Source organism: Aplidium turbinatum, chromosome 12 (genome assembly GCF_918807975.1).
Source record: "Aplidium turbinatum chromosome 12, kaAplTurb1.1, whole genome shotgun sequence".
Lineage (NCBI taxonomy): Eukaryota > Metazoa > Chordata > Ascidiacea > Aplousobranchia > Polyclinidae > Aplidium > Aplidium turbinatum.
The window spans coordinates 15,161,261-15,180,656 of record NC_137483.1 but is presented as its reverse complement, the minus strand read 5'-3'; the positions used below and the strand labels follow the sequence as shown (position 1 = coordinate 15,180,656).

Sequence of the window (19,396 nt, the reverse complement as noted above, 5' to 3'; positions counted from 1 at the left end):
ACCTTTCGAACATCACGCACATAGGTTGAAATCGCAGCCTTTAGACGAACCGTGCGTGCAACGTCGTCTTGATCTGGAAACACTTCCGTCACTCTCGCTTTGGGCCACGACCCTCTGGATTGACAGTCATTTATTACCAAGACCACGTCGCCAACGGCGAGATTTCGAACTGGCTTCTGCCACTTGCTACGGGTTTGCAATAATGTCATGTATTCTGCAGACCAACGCTGCCAAAACTGGTCGGTAAGGTAGTTAACTAGCCGCCATGATTTACGGTAACTGTCAGCAAATGTAAATATATCACATGGCATGCTTGCATCAAGCTTGCTTTGTAGCAAGCTATTAGGTGACAGAGCCACCAAATCTTCGGGATCGTCGCTAACTGACACTGTTGTCAACGGCCTGTCATTCATAATGTGTTCTGCTTCGGTAACAAGTGTTATTAGGTCTTCATCCTTCAAAGTTCGGTCCTTGACCAAGGCATGCAGAATTCTCCTGGCAGATCGGGTGCATCTCTCCCAGGCTCCACCTCTATGTGATGCCAATGGGGCATTGAAAGACCACTTGATGCCTTTCTGAATATGGGCAAGGTTCCACCGTTTGATACCTTCAAATGTGCCGTTGTCACTTATGAGTTCTTCAACCATGCCTCTTCGATTTACGAATCTTTGAAATGCTTGAAGGAATGAGTAGGTGTCGAGGGAATAAGCAATTTCAAAATGTACAGCCCGAGAGGCCATACAGGTAAATACACACAAGTAACGTTTGGACATGCTTCTACCAGACTTGGTCATAAACGGCCCTGCATAGTCCACTCCTGTGCAAGCAAACGCTGGTCTACCAGGGGTAACCCTACATTTTGGAAGTGGTGCCATGATTTTTTGACCCCCTGTAGCATCTCTCAAACGACACACTCTACACTCACGCAACACACAACGCACAGTAGAATGATCTTTAATCACCCAAGAAGCCTCCCTACACACACTAAGCGTATGAAGCGCGCCGCAATGGGCACTACAAACATGAAAAAACTCATGGCGCGTCACCAGGCGCGTCACATGGTGTCGGCTGGGCAAGATCATTGGATGTTTTTCCCTAAAGCGAAGCAAAACTTCAATCAGATTGCTTGTTTGGTCTGGGCCTTGAAGTAGGTTGTCATTTAAAGAAGTGCCCCTGAACTTAGACGCACAATCGAAGACAATGCGGAATTTTTCACCGGTAGCATGATGAGAGGGGTACCATGTTCGGTTGGTCTGAGGCAATTGATCATGTGGCATCCTTTGTGCATATCCGTTGTCTAAATACTCTCTGATCTTCTGACTATACATATCGAAGAACTTGTCATCTTTTTCAAACCTACGCCGAAGGTGCTCCAAGCGTTTTTCGGCAACCTTTCTGTTGCAGGGGAGCGTAGTTTTCTCATCCTTCCACGGTAGTCCTAGCTGATAATGTCCCTCCACCTTTTTGGCCGATTCTTTCATTAAAGTCAGCGCTTGTTTGTCATTGATGGACATGGCAAGTTCATCTGGATCACCAACATCATTGAAGTCATGATCGTAGGTTTGTTGCATGTGACGATGCAGTACGTCACTTCCAGAGTGAATAAAATTAACATGCACCAAGGCCTTGGAACTATTATGTCCCGCAGGACCACTCAATGTCCAACCCAAGCCAGTACGAATGGCATTTGGTTCACCATTCCGGCCTCTGCGAAACGCATGCATATAGTGTGCTTCCTGCACATCGGCACCAATTAAAAGGTCAACTGACTTTTCAGCCAGCTCTGGGATGTCCACGCCTTGCAATACATCTGGAAACATGCTAGCATCATCAGCATTCGGAATACTTCCATCCAGAGCAGGTAATGCCGGAACCGCCAATACAGCATCAATCTCCATCCCCTTACATTCTTTAATGCCACGTGTATACAGACCCTGCAGCCTGTAACCACGTTGTTGACTGACGCCGTTCATAGTTGAAATGGAGTAATCCACACCCTTGCCTGTCATCCCAAGCCGCTTCATCAAGTCGATTGTGCAGAGGGTGGTGTCTGAGCCTTCATCAAGAAAGGCATATGTGTCGACTTGTGACTTTCTATCCGGACTCCAAACTGTAACCGGTACCACCTTCAGACGAACCATATAACTCTTTGCACCACGCAGCCCCGAACTAGCGCAGGTTACTACAGAAGCACAATTGGGAGATGAAGAGGAGCCGGCCTCTTTGATGTCCTGGCCAGGTTTCATGGGTTCCGTGGCTCCATACTTTCTTCCACTCCTGTCATCTTGTGGGCGGTGAAGCAGAGTGTTATGTCTTCCTTTGCAAAGCTTACAACTCCTGTCCCACTTGCACTCTTGTACACGATGTCCAAACTCTAAACAGTTAAAACAACACTGGGCAGCTCTAACTGTCCGCTGTCGGTCCACTTCAGCCATGCGACGAAACTGCCTGCATTGCCACAATGGGTGTCCGTTAGAACACACAGGGCACTTCCAATCGCATGGTTCTGAAGAATAGTTTGCACCAACGCTACTCTTAGCAGAATGAGGTCCACCCTTTACTGAACCCTGTGATGCATATGACAGAACACCTTTACCTGACTTGGTTCTTCTTTCCTGGTTCGAATGAATCTTGTCTCTGTTGAGAGCCTGTGCCAAGTATCCACCTTGGACCCGAGTATACTGGTAAATATGATCAGCCAGTTGAGCAAATGTAAGCCCTTCAACAGAGACCTCAATCAACCGATCCTGCAACTTGGGCGGCAGGCGACTCACAATACTTGTCAGGGTGTGACGTGTGTTCAACCCACAATCTAGTCTTCCCCCACAAGTCATTTCACAATCCTTCATCTGACGCGACAGATCTAATAATCCCTGCGTGTTCCCTTCCTTAAAGGCAGGGCCATTTATGATCTTTTCAATAAAGGCTGTGGTAACACTGTCGATCATGCCAAAGTTTCTGTACAATGTGTTACGGGCATGGTGGTAAGCAAGGCTTGGTGGTTCCATGACAATGCATTGCTCGATGCTGCGTCGTGCCCTCCCAGTGCAGCAAGAGATCAAAAGGTCCAACATAGCAGCTGGATCGTTTACATCGCGAATGACATATTTCTCAAAATATCGGACAAAGCGATAATAATCTGTTGGCGTACCATCAAATTTACTCTCTTCTGTTACCCGACCACCCTGGGCGCGGCAGACCGCAGTTGCCATTGAATGCAATGCACCGACAACCTTTTCAATTTGTGAATTTGCCGGATGCAATGAGGTATCCAGACCTGTGGACTCATGCCTTACGGGCAGGTGCCTCCCAACACCTTGGTAGCCAGGCACAGACCTCATGTCTGCGCTGTGCTGGCCATAAGAGTCTCTTTGGTATCCCATCATCATGGGTTGGTGTGGTGCTCTCCAGCCATTCCACTCTGCTTGGCACTCCACGTGAGCATCCTTACGCTTGGCTTCATAATTCACAAACGAATTCCAATGCGAAGCCGTGACGCGTTCACCAGGCAACACAGACCGCGAATCCATGTCGGCATGGCTCCTGGTAACAAAGTCCTTTTCGCTAGAAACGTCTAGCCCTTTGTCGCTACGGTGCAGTTCCCCTTGACAAGATTCGAAAGTACTGTGACTCTCATTTCCAACGAGATTGACAACTGTCTCTGTTTTTGGCGGAACTGCGTCTTTAGACAGGGGGACATCGCCAGTCACATGGCGAGATACAGATTCCTCACGAAGTAAACCCTCCCCCTCACCTATTGCCTTCTCTGACTCAACCTTGCCATCGCCCGTCAGAGAAGATTTAAAACGTCGACGCTCCAGCTCCAAGGCCCGGCGCTCTAAAGCCATCTCCTGGCGTTGGAGCTGCAAAGCGCGGCGCTCCAGTTCTAACTCTCGTTCCTCCAATTGGAGAGACAACTCAGCATGGCGCTTATCCATAGTGAGTTCAACAAAATTAATGAAAACAAATACTACCAGTAAGTATTAACAAAGTAAAATAGCCGCAATATATCCCTACAGTAGATATAGGCTACAGATAAGCCAGACAACACAACAGTAAACAAAAACAAGAAATAACCAGGGGAATTCCCTTCGGAAATAACCTACGAGTCAGCAGCTTACAACTAGCAAAGCGAGCTACAACTGATCACAACAGTAAATCAAAAATTATGTAAGTTGGAGTAGAATCAATTAATGCGCATTCAGCCACAATTAACCGAACTAGACTACTGCAACCTCACACAAGAAATTGAATGACTGACATTCAACTCACACAGCAAAAGCAGCCACTACACACATTCATGAATCAATCGTAACGTAGCCTACCAGGGTACGCAAGAAATCAATAATTGATATGATGTAACCACCACAGGTTGAGTTACTGATTCTATTTGGCGACCAATAGTTGTTATGCGGACCGCACATACATTAAACAGAGAATACAATAAAGGGGACCCAACACACAGCAAAACCTAGAAAATTAACAGGGCTTAGCCCCACTGAGACCAGGGAGCTTGCAGGGCGTGGAATAAGAGGGCTAGTTAAGCACCATCCAAAGTCACGAATTTATAAACTGAGCGCTAGTAATGGACTAGGCCAGCATAGGGGTATAGCAGAGGAAAGGGATGAAAGATTTACTGAGCAGTAGCACCAGCAGCCATTTAGTTTTCACGAATCCAGTAGGCAATTACATCTACATTGATCTTTCAGTATGATACAAATCCGATATCAATTAGTTACTGATCCCTTTCAAAGAATAGAAAAATAAACATTAAGTTAGTTTAAGAGTGTACTTACATACTGTATGACTTCCACGATAATAAATATTCAAACCCTAAATAAAACTGCTTTCGAATCTTCCGCCTCGCCATCAAAAATTAACGTCATCGCGGTGACAACATCCGGGAATGTGCATGAAGCCTATTTTGGGAAGGGCAACGCAGTCGACCGAAACTTGCCATGTAAACAAGGGCTTCGTAAAGGGTCAGAAAGCAGGCATAAACAATTATGATTAAATCAAAACTGAGCATGAGATTATGAAACCAACAGACATATTTGTAGCCATGAACTTGTTGTAATTTCAACCAACCCTGCTTCGACTGATTTCGTGATGCCTCTGAAGCCGTGCACTCGTTGCTAACTTGAAAAGTTGCATTTTTTTAAAACTGATGGGAAGTGTGTTGGCTGGTTAGTAAATAGAAACCAAAAGTGCAAAAAAAGTTATCTCCTTATCATTTCCTGTCTGGTTCATTAACAGACATGAAATAATGTTCAAGAGCTACGTCTGAAAGCAATTCATCTAAAACCACTTTTGCTATCCAACACTTTCCTTGTGTTATTAAATTTTGCTTTAAGCTTTCTTCTAAATAATAAATTGACATTGAAACCACATTTCTTTACTCATCATGTCATTCGTGACGTCATGGTTTATAACGTAACTTTTCATTTGCATCGATTGTTCATATTATATTAAATTTTATCACACGTCACAATTGCAATCGTTAAACTGCCAAGAGTGGTTTAGTTAGCTGTTCAGAAGTTAAGTAAACATTTATTTAGGCTGCTTTTGATGATTTGAGTTGCAAATTGTGCTTCAAAAGCTCACTTTGCAGAAAGGAAAGCCCGAAGTAAACTTTAAACGGCTTTAGATTGTATGGAAATTCTGCGCAAGTGAAATGAAAATAAAAGTTGTTTAGTTACCACAAATAGAAGTGCCTAAAATTTACTATTAAATCCACGCGATGCAACAGCTTTTCGAGCATCCTACTGAAGCTGCGTTTTATATGTTACAACGGAGTTCTTGTTAGATGCAAGAGAAAAAGCGGCGCAGTTACCTAGAGCCTTGCAGATTGTTTGCTCGGTTTATTTTGTTCGCTGCGCCACATGACATTCAGTCGTGACTCCTGACCAGACAGTAGCTAAGCTATTCCTCGTGGGAGACCCCAAAGTTTATCCGCTCTGCCTACGGGCAGACCGGGTATAGGAGTTAAACGTACCTGTGTTACGGTCACGTGATGGAGACGTGGGCGCTGCCTGGCTTTATAAAACTTCTGTCGCCCGGCCCGTCGTGAGCTGACCTTTTTGCGTTTGCAGAAAGCAAAGCCCGTCTCCCTGGCCCGTTCCGCCATTCTAACTTTTGCGGACGAGTCGCACAAAATTCTCGATCCACACTTTCCTTCCACAGGTACCTAGACTCCCCAGCCTGGCCCCCGCGACCTAAGCTGGTGGACTTCCCTTCCGGGTGCATCGCCACCCCATAATCACGCCGCTCCCCGCCTCCACGGGGCGTGGCAGGCCGGTTCTTTAAAGTCTCTGACCTGGCTATGTTTATTGTGTTCTTCTCGCCGTGTCAATTATTTTGTACTCGTGCGTCGTTGATCAAAATAAAACAGTTCATCATCATTTCTGTGGTTGGAGAGGCAATGGTGCTCTTTTAAGTTTTAACGTAAGTAAGCTACTGCACATTTTCCAATAGGCCTATAACAATTTCTGCTATTCGCTTTTAGCCTAATTATAATCTTTCATTTTTGCCTTAAAATAATATTCACGACACAAAATTCTGTATCGCAGTAGGTTACACCCACTAGCGTAAGGAGGGAGGGGTCATTGGGCCATGGCCCCCCCTTAAAAATGTTTTAATAGGTAACGACGTAGATTAAGGCATTTAATATGTTTTGGGTTGCACTGTCAAAGCAATTAACAATGTTATTCTATAGACTAAGCCAATACGAAATACATGGCCCAATCCACCTACCCCACCCCAGGTATGCCAATGTAGCATAGTGTTCTGTAAGCCCATTATAGTGAGAAAGAAGTGGGATTGATTGCTTGAATCTTTATCCTCGGACTGGGAAAGCTTCTTGCAGAGCTTAATCATGGCAGTTTCGCATACTTGTAGAGGCTTCGGATCACTGACGCAGGCCCGGTCACCGAGATTGACAGAGTGAAGTTTCCGATTGTTAAAGTCTTGTTGCCGGGGAACTATTCCATCCATTAGATGCCGCTGAATGGAGAGCAGTCCTTAACGTGCGTTGCTCAAGCGCACACCTCGACAAGTCTAAACGAAAACCATAGTGGGATATCATGAAGACGTCTGGGATATCAATGGCCGGGTTGGGGGTTACAACCCCCGTTTGGCACGCGTGTGACGTCACGATATTGAAAATGATGCTTTCAGTCTAAAAAAACTGGCCTAATTTTAAACAAAACTGCATTAAAAGAGCAAGTTTTGCCAATACCAAACATCTCAGCCAGAAATTAGCAACAAGAAAACATAGAGACTTAGCTTTATTTCCGAAAAATACCGAAGAAAACATGATCTTATCCTTTTGCTATGCCACCTGACAGCACCATTTTACAGGAATATTTATACCCACATTTTTGTTGAAAATGCACCAAATTCAAAATAATTTTCTGGGGAAGACCCCCCCGCCGCTGGGTGTCGTCTTAGGCAAAAACGCCGTCGGGCTTCGCCCGCCGGTCGTCAACCCCCCCCTTTTCAAAATTCCTGGCTACGCTACTGTCAATGCCCCCTCCCTTCAAAAAATCCTGCGTACGCCACTGGTTACGTCATTATAACATAGGCTACTGTAGTTTGATGCCCTTCCGTGCCATTGTTCTATAGGCCTATATCTTAAAACTTAAAAAAAGACTCTAATATTAGCTACATTTGTTAACATAACAAAAACGGATGATTAGAGGGTTGTGACCTGCGTACAAGAATGTCTTCCTTGTGTAGCCTATTGTACGACAGTTCATTGACAAACTGAATTGCTTGGTTTCAAATCTGTCTTATCTCACAGTTTTGTGTGGTTAAAGTAAGCTTATATTAATATGCTATTACTCGACATTTATCCTGATTTTGTCAATATTCTGGAGGTTTTGTTACATATTGCTTAAAGGTAGTTGGCTGTATCCTTTGTTTTACTGATCAAAACGGATGATGGTGACTTCAATAATAACATCTTCAGTTGTCTTCAAAATTTTCCTTTGTTGCCTGTATTGTGGCTTTAGTTTTATAGCCTACCTACACGAATCCATTTCTAGCTTGCTTGATTATGTTTTAACTTGCATTTGCAAGAAAGAGGCAAATAATTTAGTTAAATGCTGTTCTGCCACTGCATAGAAAATGACTGTGACAAAGCATGCTGCCCATCTTCAGTTGCAGGGTTACTTTGAGCTTGGCAGGCAGCAGTTTTAGTCAAACCCATTCTAAAGTGAACCTGCTGGACATTTTGCAAGCGTTTCAGACAACTTCAATCTTCACACTTTTGAGTTCAGGTGGATTCCGACGATTCAAGCACTTCAGCAAATTAGTTTTGAACAACCTAACATTTCAGCAAACTTTTTTTACACATAGCCTAATGAGTCCTTACTGCATAAAAGTGCACATGTAGGTGGGCACTATCCTATTGCACTTTCCCAAAGCAGTAACGCATGCATGCGTGACATATGACATCACTAATGTTTGAAACCACTTGATTGCAGCCATTCCAAAGATTCTTTTTGCACTCAGTTCAGTTACAGAATAAAAAAGAGTAAAGACAAGAGGTGGGAATCGAATCCAAGCAATCGAAATGACTATATCTTATGCCTAAACCAGGGGCGTATCTTCAATGGAAGCAAGGGAAGCATTGCTTCCCCTGTCAAAATTGAAAAAAGAAAAGCTGATATTTTTCAGTAAAACGATTTCGTAATTTCTTTACCTAAATGCGATTTAGAACGGTTTTTAACTCATGCCCCCCGTATGAGTTTGAACTCGGTTTTAATTTTAAAAAAGTTGGACGCCAACGGAAGCAAAGATTCGTATTGCATCCGTTGCTCTCGTTTTTGCAATAAGAAGAAACAAGTTTGAAAGAAAGGAAAAAAGCAGCGCAAAGTTTTCGCAATTTACGTTTCTTTTAACTAATCGCTGGAAGCGATTTAAAAATTGCTTCCAGTCGCGGGGTTGCCAGATTAGCCAAATTCCGCGAATTAGTTTTTTTTTAAATAACTTTTCAAAATGCATAATAATCAATATTTCTCTAATATTGTAACCTTACCAGATGAAACCATATTCAACATTGTTCAATACATGTTCTATACTTGTTTAATACTCGTAATGTGGCGGATCAAAACTCATCCGCTACTTTTATAGGCTAACTTGCTATTTTTTGGGCTACCGTACTTTCAGAATTATTTTTGCTACAATTTAATAAAATCCACTACAAGTTATAAAATATATACGCAAATTTTATTATTTTTGATAGAAACAGGTAAATATATCGATTTGGCCTTTTTTGTCTAATATTTTCCTTGTTTTGGATTTTGGCTTTAAGACTTTTTCATAGTCTGGCAACTCTGCTCTGTTGGATGTTGTGCCAGTGAGCTATGTAATGAGAAAATCTAGGGCACTGTTATGGTTATAATTAGGGCAACCAATTTTTTGACCTAAAAACTTGAAATTTTGACTTTATAATTTACAAATTTTGACCTAATTTTGACAAATAACTTTATGCGTTTGCAACTCCAATGCGAAATATAAAGCATATTAGAAATCAAACCGTTAGGTAAGGATATCTTCTTTTTGTAATAAAATAAAAGAAAAATGTGGAAAACTCAACGACACCACAGCTAACGAAGAGGTAATGAAAGTAACTCGAAAAACGGCAAACGATAAATATGGAGTATGTCTTTAAATATCCCGAAATTACTGAAAGGCTTTTGCAGTATTATACAGTAGAATTCGCCTATAGTGACACCCCTGAAGGGACCGCGGAAAAAGTGTCACCATAACCGAAGTGTCACTATAGCCAAATGCTACTCAACTTTTGCGTATGCAAACGGGACTTTGCAACAGGTGTCACTATAGGCGAAGTGTCACTATAGCCAAATTCACTATAGGCGAGGTGTCACTATAGCCAAAGTCACTATAGGCGAATTCTACTGTACTTCTAGCTAAAGACAAATTTGAGAACATCTGGAAGCTAAAACTCAATAAACAGTTGTAAACTTATACTGGTTTGAGCATTCACCTAACCAAGAACAAAGGCCACGTTATCTGCATTCCACGCCTAGCCTACTTAATGTTCAATTCAGTAGTGGACGAAGCAAGATTATTACCTCAGAAATTGCAACAAATAGATCATTACGTCAGAATAGCAACAGAAATTGCAACAAAAAATCAGTATCTGTATAGCTTTAATAAAATATCAATAGAGATAACAAAAACTACGTTAATAGAAAATTTTGACCTAACCATAAAATTTGACTTTTTTTTTACTTAATAACTTTGAAACCTCTCTTCGTGTCAGCCTGAAATTTAGTTTATGGACGTTTTATAAACTTTGAACAAGGCAGAAAAATTTTGACTTTATTGACTTTTGGTTGCCCTAGTTATAATATCGGCCTTGTAAGCAAAAGTTTGAGCCAAATGTTGGCTTTACACTGTTATCCTGGCTGGATAGACTTTGGAATAAGACAGGATATGTGAGGTCTAAGCTAGACTTGACTTTGTAGCTGAGTTTTTGGTGTTCTCTAAATATAGTCGCATTTTTGCCCTTTGCCCGTTCGTGTGTAAGAGCTACCTTTAATAAGTTAATAGCTGTTTATCTGCTAATAAATTTCATATAAAAATTACCCTAAAAGTGTTTCCATAAAGCAGTATAATTCATTATTTGAGTGTAATTTTGCAAAATTTTTCCGGGGGAGTATGCCCCCGGTCCCCCTAGAAAACACGTGCCTTCGGCACGCTCTATTCCCCCACGAGTTTTATTGCTTCCCTTGCTCAACCAATCAGGATACGCCACTGGCCTAAACTCTAACCCACTAGGCTACGCTGGTGACGGCGATTTGTTCACTTAGTCTAGTTTGTATCAAAAAACTTTCGAGAAGAACGCTCACAATATCACGTGCTGAGTCACATAACTGCAATCAGCTGATTCGCGAGGAATCGTAGACTATTATGTCACGCATGATAAAGTGTACTAGGCTACATTAAAGTGCCTAACGCACAGGGTAGCCTACATTTGGTTGGGTTTATTTCTTTCACATTGTTTTATTTAAATATTCCCATAAAACAATACGCACACATTTCTTGGAAGTTGAGCATTGTGTTTTTGATGTTATCAATGTCAACTATATTGATATTGTTTTTGATATTTATGCAACCAAGTAAATATGAAATTTTTTATAAAAGTAAAAGATTTTCGTTAAAAAAGAATCATTGTTACGGGGGCCCGCAAAGCATAAGCTATTCCGCACAGGGCCTGAAATACCCAAAGGCCAGCACTGCCTCAGAGATGGGCAAGATCACCAGTATTGGTGATTTTGAAGATCAAGTTCAAGATCACCAAGAATAGGTGATCTTGAAGATCAAGATCACCAAACTATGTGATCTTGAAGATCAAGATCACTTTTTGTGTAGGTTGAAAAAAAAAGAAGTTTTTGATCTTTGACGTTGCAAAAAATAATTACTATAGGCTATAAGCAACCTGGGTAAAGGTATAGGCTATAGTTGGTAGCCTATGGCTAACTTTTACTTTTAACTACTCGATCGCTCGCCTAAGAATTGTAATAAGTTAGTGACTGTTGCTATTAAGCCTATCAATTTTTGACGTAGTTTGCGTAGAATCGCAACGTCACACCCAAGGCCGAGGTTGATTACAGTAGTAGAGAAAAAATCGCAAAATTTGCAATTAGTTTTATACTTTTTATTTATAATAAATAAATAAAAATAAACTTTGAACTGCATCATTTTTTAACAAATTTTTGTCTGGTTCATGTAGTAGTTTTTATTCTTGTTACTAAGTAGTTTTAACTTTCACTGTATTATGTCAATGTTTATTGCACCATTTTCCCATCTGGCAACCTTGATGCTGTTGTCTGCTATCTAAAAAGTTCAGAGGTTTGCGGTCAGACAAACCGCTCCATACTCAGACCCTAAACAAGTCTTGGTCTGGTTGATTTGTTGCACTTTACATGACCAAAGTCGGCTAGAGTCCAGATTTTTTAACACCGCCATTCTAGACTTTTGAAACATCTAAAATTGGGTCAAAGAAGGCAAACATTTCTTTAAAATTCACACATGGAAATTGTGAACAAAGTTAAATCACTTTTTATTATACGTCACCATAAAGTACACGGAAGTTAACTTCTTTATTATGACCAACACAGAAAACTTTTTTAATTTTGACATGGCAACACTGACCAGATTAAATGGAGACATTAAATCGTCTTTTGTTGGGCACATATCATATTAACAGTGGTTTAATGTTAGTAGTTGCCACTAACTACTTTGTACAATACGGGTTCTAAAAAAAGGCCTCTAACTAGGAAGTAAAATTCAATTTTAAAGTGATCTTGATCTTATTGTTCTTCAAGATCAAGATCACACAAAAAAAAGTGATCTTAGATCAAAATCAAAATCACCAAAAAAAAGTGATCTTTAAGATCAAGATCACGCCCATCTCTGCTCAGCCTACCTTATGTAACGCACAAATAAATGAACCAATACAAAAGTGTTTACAGAAGCAAATCATATGAACATCTTTAAGTGGCCGAATATTCAAAAAGCCATGTGTGCTGGCACTCAGTCACCTTGCAAAAAGTTTCTATAACAATAATAGGCCTACACTATAGCCTACCCTCACAGTTATCTTCCACAATTTTTACATCTTACATCATCAAAGCTGCAGTCTCGGAATACAACCACTTGTAATTTGATACGGAAGGTAATTTGATACACCCCCCCCTACAGAAATGTACAAAAAATATTAGTAAAAAATATTGTCATTAGGTGGAAGATTTGTGAAAATAATGCATAGGCTACAAAAATTGCACCATGCAGCTAACTCGTGATTTTATGGCATAAAATTGTAAAAGTGTGTTTTTTGAGTATTTTCGTAAAATTTTTAACTTATGATTATTTTCGTCTGGAAAAAGAAACGTTCCTGAAAGATGAAACCAAACTCATTTGGCAGTTCATTGCTAATTAAGGCTTCAAGGGCATGTCACGTTTTTTCTGCAATGTGCATCCAAGCATACAAAAATCAGAATTTTGTAACTTTTTTTGAAAAAGGTAAATTGATACATGTGGAGAAGATAAATTGATAGAGTAACTTATATTAAATTCTTTTTAGTGGCTGTAATAAATGTTGTCATTGATCTAGTTGATTTAAATAAGTTATTCTTTATTAACTAGACCTGCTACTTTGGGAAACAACCATTATATAGGCTTTCGTAAGCCTACACGCTATCTGCTGTCAAAAAATGAGAAAAGCACAAACCACCCCCCTTGAATAAGAACTCCAGCCAATGATCCTTTCCATGTCCATCCCGCTTTAGAAGCTTCGCCGCAGACATAGGCCTCAACAGTTGTCCTTGCACCCAAGCACGCCAACCACATATTAAATTTTCATTTATTGCTTTGCTGTCAAAGGGGATTTCTATATTAGTTTTACTGTATCAAATCACCTTCCGGGTGTATCAATTTACCTTCCACGGAAGGTAAATTGATACATTGAGTGACGTTTTTAAAATTTCAATTAAAAAAAAGTAACAAAAATAGAAAAGTGAAAATGTTTTTTAAAAGTGTGTAAGGGATCAGACTTTCATTTCAGCTTAAAATCAATAGTTTGTGTCACGTAATTTTCAGTTAACAGGCAAAAATGTTAAAAGTGTATCAAATTACTTTCCCTTCCCCTAGGCTACGATGAAGCAATGAGTTCAATACGCTTAGGCTGTCTCCAAGGTGGCATTTACACTATAGGGTTCTTTACAGAATGCCAGGACATAGCCTAGACTGGACCTGCCACTCAAAAACATTGTCTTATAGCCTAGTAGCCTGTATAAAATTTAAAAAAGCATTGTAAAAACGGATTATTACTACAACTAGAAAATTTACCTTTTTCTTGCAGACATTACTGTAGTGCATTGTGATAACATAAATATAAAAATGTTGTAGGCTTGTGGCAGTAGGCTCACCAAATACAGTTTGAGCGTTTTGAATAAATAAGCAAACAATCTGACGATTAATTAGTAGGGACGAGTTTGCTTAATTATTTTCAATTCTTCCATGATATCCATACTTTCTTGGTTCGAATTGACTTCGCTAATCGTTGGAGGATAGCAGCTGTGGAAGGCAACTTTCGGCTTGTTACCAGAGGCTTGTAAAAGAGGACAAGAGCGGCCTCGTGCGGCAGAGTCAACAGAATCAGGAGATATTGCATCATAACGTTCATTATCTGAATGTGATCTGTCTTTCACCTTTGTTTTGTATTCCTCTGCTACACATCCAGGAAGAATTCTGAGATATAATGATTGACATCAAGAAAAAAGCTATAACTTTTTGGCCCTGCAGCAAACGACATGCATGCAGTAATTCGTAAGTTCTATTACAATTGCTCACAGCGTAACGCATGGCAAGTGTAGGCGTGTTTTTATTTTGTTCATCTGCTGCCAACATGCATAGGCTTATACTGTAGCGCACCCAGCATGGGGCTAAGGGGGCTCAAGCCCCCCCCAAACTCGCCACTAAAAATGAAGTTTTTGCATGTTCTCAATTTATATATTTTGCTTACAGGTTAGGTATGAATAAGACACAACAGGGCTGAGCATTATAACAATATATTTTACATATTTACAAATAGTTTTAACAGTTGAACGCTTTCGGTTTAACTTAAGCCCTCCTCAGGAATCCGAAAATATTTATAAAAATGCAATAAATTTCAACTTCTTGAAGGTAAAATAACATTAGAAAAAGGCAACTACATAAATAACTACAAAAAAATTTGCACCACAGGGAACGTGATACATCAAGTAAATGTTGAAGAGAATGGACACGCCTCCAGCAAATAATTGTTTGTTTAAATTTGGGTTGTAGCGTTTGATTAAAAGCGCTTTCTAGATTTTGGTGTCAAATTGAGATTTTTATTGCGCAAAATTTTAAATGAGTCGGCAGAGAATTTTCGATCAAAGCAAAAAGAATATTCCATGATATGGTCTTTGATGGCACTTTTCTTTAACTCCCTAAAGTTCAGATGCTCCTGTAGCCTACTCTCGTGGTCAAATGTCTGTGGACATACCGATGTACGTCAATGTCGAATCACACGGACATGTAAAACTGTATAAGACATTTGAGCAGAGAGACGAAGGCGTCTGGGGCTTTAGTTGAACATACGAACTGAATTTGAATGTTATGTAAGTAGGAAAAACGTCCACATCAAATTTATTGTTTAGGCTACAAAATTAATGTTTTGTTTGAAACTGTTTTCGTGCTAGTTGTTGTTTTCGCACTTATTTGTGTTGGCAAACGGAAAGCTAATTCTATTTTGTCATACATGACGAAAAAGTCGAAATTTATAGAAGATTGCAAGAGTGGACGTAGGGATGAGGCAGTGGCGTCGCCAAGGTTTTTTTTTAGGGGGTTTCAACACCCTCTTTGGCACACGTGTGACGTCACCATATTGAGAATGATGCTTTCAGACTCTTTATGTCTTTAAAACAAAGTTTGCCTGATTTTAAACGAAACTGCATTAAAAAAGCGAGTTTTGCCAATATCAAACATTCAAATATCTCAGCCAGAAATTAGCAGCAAGAAAAGATAGAGACTCAGCTTTATTTCCGAAAAATGCCGAAGAAGACATGATCTTATCCTTTTGCTATGCCACCGGAAAGCACCATTTTATAGGAATATTCATACCCACATTTTTGTTGAAAATGCTCTCAGAATGCACCAAATTCAAAGTAATTTTTCAAATTTTTCTGGGGGTGGCCCCCAGACCCCCCGCTGCTGGATTTCGTCTTAGGTAAACACGCCGTTCAAAATTCCTGGCTACGCCACTGGATGAGGATGCTGATGGTGCTAGTAGCATGGGGTTCACTAAGCCAACTTCTAAGTTGATTGAGAGAACAAATCCTGATGTATCGGCAACCGGTGGGTTGTAAGTGCCTTTAAATATTAATCAAAGGGATGAGCATTGGCCTATTGTCACTGTCACTATTGTCGCAAATCACTCAGCCGACATTTCTGAATTAGCCCCCCCCTAAATTTTTTTCTGAGTGCGCTACTGATAGGCTATTACGCTTAATTGTTGGTAAACGCATTTGTATCACAATGCAGTAATGTGGTTGTAACTTTTAATACAAATAATTCAATTGAAACAGATGTAGAAACCGTAGCTCACGGCCTGGATGCTCGTGTGCATGTATAATTCATATAGTTCAATATTATTTATCCCTCACCCGGGGTTGTAACCGACATCTTCTTCATCAACATCATAGAGCGGAACAGAAGGGCTGTTGATGGTGTCCGAGCTGTCACTCAGATAAGCCCGGTTGCAAAACGTAGATTTCTGTCGCTCAACTCCATCAAATGCTTTGGAAGAAACTGAAGCGTCTGACGGAGACTTTCTCCGCGAGGCGTTCGTGCTGTGTGACGTAGCCATTGGCTTAATGACCGGCAAATCTTTGATGTCAATGAATATGGTTTGAGAACGGCGAAGTGCTCGAGCTGCAAACACGAATAGATTGGTCGTTTCGATCAGTACGAGTTGTAGCGTCACCTCCGAGATAACAAGGCCAATTGCGCTATTGTGACGTAAATGTCTACGTCACAGCTAGTGGATACACTGCGGTTTATCAGCAACCAGCAGGGATCTTGTTTTTTTTAAACTCCACTAGAGACCAGTTATGCCAGGGTTACTCAACTAATCTTAACAAAGGTCCAGTTTGACAAGTTGAATATTTTTAGCGGTCCGGGAATAAGTTATTTCACACGCAACCACGAAAGTTAAACTATCTGTACCAAAACCACTACCAAACCACTTATATTAGTCTAAAATGTAACTCGGTTTGGATTTCTGAGAAAGCGTTGGGGATTCGAAGCCTCCCAGCAACTAGGATAATCACAGTAAAAATTGCTTCCTCCCAGTAGAAATCTGTTTAAAGAAGCCCTGAAACGTGGCAATGAGGTTATTCTTTCAAAAGCTAAAGGTCCACCATCAATACCCAGAAGGTCCGGATTCGGACCGCTGTCCGCCAGTTGAGCAGCCCTGAGTTATGCAATGTCCTGTTATTTGAAAACACAAACTTTTATGTAATTTGTTTTATTTTTAGTACCATGCACACAACAAGCATGACCACTTGACCAGATAAGAATCAAAGCATGCAGTGAGAGTAGCAAAAGCAACATTTATTCATTTTGCCGATAAAAGTCGAATATACTGTACAAAAGCAACACAAGTTCAATGAGCCAACAGTTTCACATTGGTTGAATGTTTGACAATGTTGAATCAATGTAAAGTTAAAACTCAGTCATCATTCCTTCATGATGAAATAAAGGTAGTACAAGTTCAGACAAATTTCATAGCGCAATAAAAATATGCAAGCACTTCAAAACAGCCCAAGTTGGTCACAAAAAGTATAAATTACTTCAAAGTTTGCAGTTTTCTTCTTTTGGCCAATTTATCACTGATAAGTTTATTATTTCTTTTAAAACAATAATTGTTTAAAAGAATATTGGTGCAAGGCCACAAAACCATTTTTACTAATTTATATTTTTTATGCCCTTTTTCACACTTCTTCTCATAAAAAAACATAAAATCGTGGTCTTCCAGAACAGTCAAAATACAATCAATAGCATGACTTTTTTGGGAACAAGATTTTTGAAACTGATCAGTTTCACATAATTTGTTAATTACAACATACGCCATCAAAACAATATCGGAACATGGGTATAATAAACTTCCTCTGATAATGCCTTTTATCAATGAATTTTCGATTTGACTAGCATCACAGTGAGGACTAAGTAGTAAGTACTCTCTGCTTCGTTCAGAGCAACCCAATCGTTTAGTAACAGCGTAAAAGCAGCACCCAGCAACATACGTTATAACCGGCATGTAAGTTTGTAATGAAGAAAATTCGTCTTGAAAAACAGTAACTGAAGCTGCATCCCTACCTTCAAATTTGTCACTAAACTCATCCCAATTTAGCGAGAACTGTGTCCTAATTCAGTCTTACCTAACAGAAAGCAATCGAAGCTTTTTTCACACTCATACACTTGACGCAATGACACATCATATTGGGCGCCAATTAACTGGCGGTATTGCCCAAATCTGGCCTCTAAGGCAGTGGTCTCCAACCATTGAAACGACCCCAATTTAAATGAAAATGATTTTCAACACTTACATGCGACTCCATTTTGTTTTTTCCAAAATTATAAGATAAATTTGACTTTGCACTGTCTGTAACTGTAAGGACACTTTGGACTGAAAAGGTGCTTTTCAGTCCAGAGTGTCCTTACAGTTGTAGTGCAAAGTCAAATTTATCTTACAATTTTTCATTTATGTGTATTGCAGATTGAATACCTGATGAGGACACATGTACATGTCACCTTGAATAATAAAAAGTTAGTCTAACCTAGCATCGCAAATGCTTTTGCTCTGTCCTACTTGTCGCAACTATTCCGTTTTTGATTATTGCACCACAATGGTTTACTATTTGTGACACGAGGTAGCAAGCTGTACTCCAAAACACAGGCAAAGGTTGCGAACTAAAACAAAAAAGTATCGGTCATTTTTTCGGTAATGAATTGAAACGGTAACAAATTGAATATGGTGAGTTGTGGCGACCCGACTTGGGGTCGCGACCCACAGGTTGGAGACCACTGCTCTAAGGTGTCGTTTGAAATTTTTCCAATAATACATAATTTGCACCTAAATCAGACATACAATATTCCGATACCTTTAGAAGAGCAGTATGAAGAGCATATGACAAAACAAAACCTAAAAGAATCACACTTCAACGGCAACAGTAGTGATAAAATTAAGTTTAAAATCAAGGCATTATTAGTGCTGTCTCATTTGGATGTTGAAGCAGTATTTTGTAATACAACAAGGGCATCACAAATTTGGTGCACAGCATTAAAGGAATCCACTTTTAAACCTTTCAAGGTTTTGCCACCTTTTCCCGTTCATTTTCTAGGAAGTGCAATTCACAAACCTATGAAAATAAAGGCATGTAAATTGTACAGAGTGTTCAAAGGTAGGCTACGTATTCTTTAAGACAATTAAAATGTATGTATATATTATGCATGCCCACAATAGTAAATAGCGAAATTGGAGAAACCTACCTTACTGCTGTTGATAACAACAAACTTTTTTCTCTTCGAATAGTATTGAGCCACTTTTTTTTGTAGCTTTTCATTTTTGGGAGTCCGAATATACGAACTTTTGGTCCATTTTTATAGTTTCCTTGACAGTTTGGCACACAACATGAATTAGGCATATCTTAAGCATAAACTTTCACCTATGGTGTATCAATGAACTGTAAAGGAGAAATTAACAGATTAACTATTTAGCAACTCACTTTCCAATATGAACGTAAGTTTAACAGTATAATACAAAAAGTTATAAAATGTG

The 19,396-nt window shown here is 39.9% G+C and overlaps 1 protein-coding gene across 1 annotated transcript in view; it reads right to left on the bottom strand.

Annotated features, from left to right (window-relative positions):
- Positions 1-12,077: 12,077 nt before the first annotated feature.
- Positions 12,078-19,396, bottom strand: part of LOC145780611 (uncharacterized) — an 88,796-nt gene continuing 81,477 nt past the window's right edge. Inside the window, exons 69-70 of the mRNA XM_082592236.1 lie at positions 16,221-16,488; positions 12,078-14,283 (exon numbers count right to left, since the gene is read on the bottom strand). Coding sequence (XP_082448362.1) covers positions 14,013-14,283; positions 16,221-16,488 — 539 coding nt within the window. The 3' untranslated portion in view covers positions 12,078-14,012. The remainder of the gene's footprint in view (positions 14,284-16,220; positions 16,489-19,396) is intronic.